The sequence below is a fragment of the Parasteatoda tepidariorum genome, chromosome 4 (assembly GCF_982258835.1).
Source record: "Parasteatoda tepidariorum strain Cologne lab strain chromosome 4, Ptep-v5.0, whole genome shotgun sequence".
Classification (NCBI taxonomy): domain Eukaryota; kingdom Metazoa; phylum Arthropoda; class Arachnida; order Araneae; family Theridiidae; genus Parasteatoda; species Parasteatoda tepidariorum.
In genome coordinates, this window is record NC_141758.1 from 33,538,422 (window position 1) to 33,544,245 (window position 5,824).

The 5,824-nt window shown below is 33.3% G+C and overlaps 1 protein-coding gene across 1 annotated transcript; it reads right to left on the reverse strand.

Annotated features, from left to right (window-relative positions):
- Positions 1-2,162: 2,162 nt before the first annotated feature.
- On the reverse strand, positions 2,163-5,579 carry LOC147810873 (uncharacterized). The gene has a single exon (XM_087162130.1). The coding sequence runs from the start codon at positions 5,577-5,579 to the stop codon at positions 2,163-2,165; it is 3,417 nt and encodes a 1,138-aa protein (XP_087018256.1).
- Between the last annotated feature and the right edge of the window lie 245 nt (positions 5,580-5,824).

A 5,824-nucleotide genomic window follows, 5' to 3' on the forward strand; every position in this document is an offset into this window, starting at 1 on the left:
TACAATACAATACAATACAATACAATACAATACAATACAATACAATACAATACAATACAATACAATACAATACAATACAATACAATACAATACAATACAATACAATACAATACAATACAATACAATACAATACAATACAATACAATACAATACAATACAATACAATACAATACAATACAATACAATACAATACAATACAATACAATACAATACAATACAATACAATACAATACAATACAATACAATACAATACAATACAATACAATACAATACAATACAATACAATACAATACAATACAATACAATACAATACAATACAATACAATACAATACAATACAATACAATACAATACAATACAATACAATACAATACAATACAATACAATACAATACAATACAATACAATACAATACAATACAATACAATACAATACAATACAATACAATACAATACAATACAATACAATACAATACAATACAATACAATACAATACAATACAATACAATACAATACAATACAATACAATACAATACAATACAATACAATACAATACAATACAATACAATACAATACAATACAATACAATACAATACAATACAATACAATACAATACAATACAATACAATACAATACAATACAATACAATACAATACAATACAATACAATACAATACAATACAATACAATACAATACAATACAATACAATACAATACAATACAATACAATACAATACAATACAATACAATACAATACAATACAATACAATACAATACAATACAATACAATACAATACAATACAATACAATACAATACAATACAATACAATACAATACAATACAATACAATACAATACAATACAATACAATACAATACAATACAATACAATACAATACAATACAATACAATACAATACAATACAATACAATACAATACAATACAATACAATACAATACAATACAATACAATACAATACAATACAATACAATACAATACAATACAATACAATACAATACAATACAATACAATACAATACAATACAATACAATACAATACAATACAATACAATACAATACAATACAATACAATACAATACAATACAATACAATACAATACAATACAATACAATACAATACAATACAATACAATACAATACAATACAATACAATACAATACAATACAATACAATACAATACAATACAATACAATACAATACAATACAATACAATACAATACAATACAATACAATACAATACAATACAATACAATACAATACAATACAATACAATACAATACAATACAATACAATACAATACAATACAATACAATACAATACAATACAATACAATACAATACAATACAATACAATACAATACAATACAATACAATACAATACAATACAATACAATACAATACAATACAATACAATACAATACAATACAAGTTATTTGAAGATTGTCTCTATGTCAATGATAGATGATGTATTTGAATTGAACAGTAGATGAACATAAGAAGAAACAGTGATGATTATGCGATATATACAGGTTTTAAATAGATGTTATTTGCATATTTTGGTATTTAGAAAAGGAGACATCTCCACGGTAGAAAGCTATATGGGGCTTATTTTCGTTAAAGTAGGTGCACTCACACTTGGATGCCTTAACAAAAAAGTTAGAATTAATTTGGCAATATATTGATAGAAAGGATCAATTTTGAAATCTTTATGCATTTCTATGTTACGGATAAACCATTGAGCCTAGGTGAGGTTTCGTAGGATTTTATCTTGGTATATATCAAGTGTTCAATCTAAAATGAATTCCTGTTTTCAATATGAATTGTGGAAAATGTTCCACTTACCTTTAGACCGCCAATTTGATGATTCGTAAACCTTTATTGGTTTTAATTACAAATAGATGAAGATGAATTTACATGAAATGGTAAATGATGATTATAAAGTGATGAAAACATTTAGTTAGGTATTAGCGCTGCATGGCGCGTCTCTAGTTACATTACATCTACTGTTTTTAAGTTCTTTAAAAAATAAAAAGTTATTACTTCTGTTGCGCCAGTGGCGCCATCTGGGGATAGTTTTCTGGTATGAGGGGGATGAGGGCTCGTTACATCCTCCCACCTTGAGTTTTGGACGACGAATGTCATGACGAAACTCAATTAGTCAATTCAAGTCTATAAAGTTTTCGACATGGTCGTAAGTATGATCCATGCCGAGTTTTTACGCGCACCACTCTTGTTTTTCCATCTTTGCCGGGGTAAAGAGCTTCTATTTTGCCCAAAAGCCAATTGATGCGTTTGTGGTTATCGTCTCCTACGAGAACGATTTCTCCTTCTTTAACTTGAGAGTCTTTCTTTTTACGGGCAAAATCCTTAAGTTGTCCTAAGTATTCAATTCGGAAACGTTTTCTTAAGTCCTCTCGAATTTTTTGACGATAGGCAAATCGTTTTTTCATCCTTGTGGCATCAATTAGATCAATATCTGGTACTCCAGATTCTTTAAGTTCGTGCAAAAACATGGCAGGTGTTAATGGTATCATGTCCTCTAGATCTTCTGAGATGTACGTAAGTGGTCTGGAATTTATGATGCTTTCAACATCACAAATTACTGTGTATAGCTCTTCATAGAGAAGGTTTGCTCTTCCAAGGACTTTCCGTAAAATTGATTTCAGCATTCCAATCATTCTTTCAAAAAATCCACCCCACCAGGGTGCAGAGGGAGGATTGAACTTCCAGTGAATCTTTTTCGAAGTAGCAAACTCTTTTAGTTTTTCGAAGTCTACTGATTTCAGATCTGCAGCCGCGCGAGTCAGATTTGTGCCGTTGTCAGAGAAAACCGTTGCGGGTCTTCCTCGTCGTGCTATAAACCTTCTAAATGCCAACAGAAAGCTATCCGTGGAAAGTGAAGTTACTAACTCAACATGAATGGCTCGGAAAACCGCACAGGTGAATAGCACGATCCAACTCTTGCTTCCATCCTTTAAAAAGAGTGGTCCGCACAAATCCACTCCAATGACCTCGAAAATCAATGCTTCTCGTACACGATCTTCAGGTAGAGGACCACTTAGCACTTCTGTAGGACGAGCGCTGAACCTTTTGCAAATGACACATTTTTTAATCACTCGTTGAACAGTTTTTCTGCATCTGAGGATCCAATATTGTTCTCTTAGAACTGACATTACAATTTGAGTTCCGGCATGATTTAGTTCTTTGTGTTTATCAAGTATAAGGCAGTGAGTGACATTATGGTCAGATGGCTGAACAATAGGATACTTAAATGTTCTCAAATCCTTCCTCATGGCTATTCTTGTTCTAACTCGTATAAGGCCTTCATCATCCGTTATAGTTTGTAATGAAGTATAGCAAGGCTTGGTTTCTTCTGCTAGGCATCTGTTCTGCACGTACTTTAAAATGACCATTTCAGCGTCTTTCATTTCTTTAATAGTCAGCTGTTTTTCGAGGTTTCGTTCATCCGTAGCACTCTTGATGTTTCGATAAAATCTGTAAATCCAAGCAGTTACTCTTATCATTTTTCGATATGATGTTAAAGTATCATATAACAGAATTTGTCCTTTGAATAAATTTGTTGAAGTCACTACCGTTTTTCTTCTTTCAGCGTTGATAATGTCCAAATCTGGATCGATAATATCTTTTGGCCAGAGCTGTGGTGGATCTTTCAGCCACATAGGGCCCTCCCACCATTTAGATTGCTTAAGATGATCTGCAGAACATCCTCGTGAGGGAAGATCAGCTGGATTAAGAGTTCCGGGAACATAATTCCATTCTTCTGGCAAACTGAGAGATCTGATTTCTTGGACTCTGTTGTAAACAAAAGGGGCCCAATTTTCATTCCTTTTTATCCAAAAGAGGGCATTTACTGAATCTGACCAGAAAAATGTTGGAATATTTTCAAGTCTTAAGTCTGACTTAACTCCATGTGCCAGTCTAGCTCCAATTGTACAGGATAAAAGTTCAAGTCTGGGTATTGTGACGGGTTTTAGAGGAGCTACTCGAGATCGAGCTTGAATGAGCTGACATGATGTCGAGTCTTCGTTTTGGCTTCTCAGGAATATGCATGTAGCATAAGCTACCTTGCTCGCATCACAAAAAATATGTAAACTTAAATTTCTCGAACCTTCAGGCTTGTCCAAGAGACACCTCGGAATGGTTATATCTTTCAATTGACTTAGTTGTTTTGGCCATTTTTCAAACGTTTTTCTAATAGAAGATGGTAATTCTGCATCCCAAGTGCATTTTAGCTTCCAGCACTCCTGAAGCATGATCTTCGGTCTTAATGTTACTGGACACGTGTAACCAATGGGGTCGAATACTTTGTGAACTTCAGACAGAATTTTTCTTTTGGTTAAAGTCTCAGAGGCCTGCGATGTTTCCTTTAAGTCCAAAGTCAATGAATCAGTACTTAACTTCCAAATCAGTCCCAAAACTGGTACTTTTCTTTCTTCTTCAGGGATGGCTACTTCTTGTGAATTTAGGATACTATGCTCCCACCCTCTTAGATCGAATTGAGCTCTCTTCAATATATACTGCGATTCAGTCATAAATTTGTGCAAATGTTCTCTATCTTCAACACTGGTTAAGCAATTATCTACATAAAATGATTCTTCTAATTTAACTGCAGTTTCCAACATTGATTCTGGCGCTTTCTTCAAATGGTACCGTAGGGTGGCTCCCAACAAATACGGACTGCAAGTCAAGCCAAACACCACTCTTCTATGTTGGTAAATTTTGATCTTCGAAAGGTCTCCATTTTCACACCATAGAAATCTTAGGAAAGGTCTATCAGCTTCACTCAGTTGAATTTGTAAGAAAGCTTTTCGAATATCTGCAATGACTCCAATCTTATTTAATCTAAATCTGTTGATCACTGAAGGAATGAGCTCCACAAGATTAGGTCCTTTTTCAAGACAATTATTGATAGAGGGGAAATTTTTTATTTTGGTCGAACCATCAAAAACAGGTCTGATCTTGGTAGTAGAATTTTCTTTTATCACTGCTCGGTGGGGCAAAAAATGTTCATTGGTGGCTGTATCGTCTGGGTCAACCTCTTCGATAATTCCCTCTTGCAACCATTCTTTAAATGCCGCTTCATAATCTTCTAATATTTCTGATTTCCTTAAGGCCTCAACGCAGTTCTTCAATCTTCTTTCAGCAACACTTCTATAATTAGGCAAAGTAGGGTGATTTAAGATCCATGGAAGGCTCACTTCATATCTCCCATCTTCAAGTACCTTAATGTTGCGATTAAAATGGTCTTCGGTAGCTTTTGCAATTTCTTCTCCTGATTCTTTTTCACCTGGGTCTAATATTCCTAACGTATCTAGTTTCCAGAGATCCGAAATTTTAGCCTGAGCCACATGAAGGGACAAAACTGTGTTGGTTCTATTACTGTTTTCAGGATCACGAATTTTACCCATAAGTGTCCAACCTAATCGCGTTTCGAAAGCAACTAAATTTTCTGAAACCGATTTAATAATACCTGTGAAAAGTTTACCGCAAACGTCGGCTCCGATAAGTAAATCGATTTCTTTAGTTTCCGAATTCACCCCTCCCATGTTTTTATAATCGCAAAATTTAATTCCTAACTTATTCGCTTCTTTAATCCACGAGCCGTCTCTTATTTTAGGAATTTCTGTGCAAATTTTTTCCTGATCATAAACTTCAAAGTTACAAAAATAATCCCGATTTAAATCGCTCAAAAAAATTCTGTATTTATTATGCTGATTAGTTCTTTGTAATCCCCCGAAAAGACTATGATTTAAGTTTTCTTGCCCTATTGGTTTGTAACCTATTTTATTTA

Excerpts from the sequence above, each read along its gene's own strand:
- LOC147810873 (XM_087162130.1), bottom strand. The coding sequence starts at position 5,579 with ATGGGAGGGGTGAATTCGGAAACTAAAGAAATCGATTTACTTATCGGA.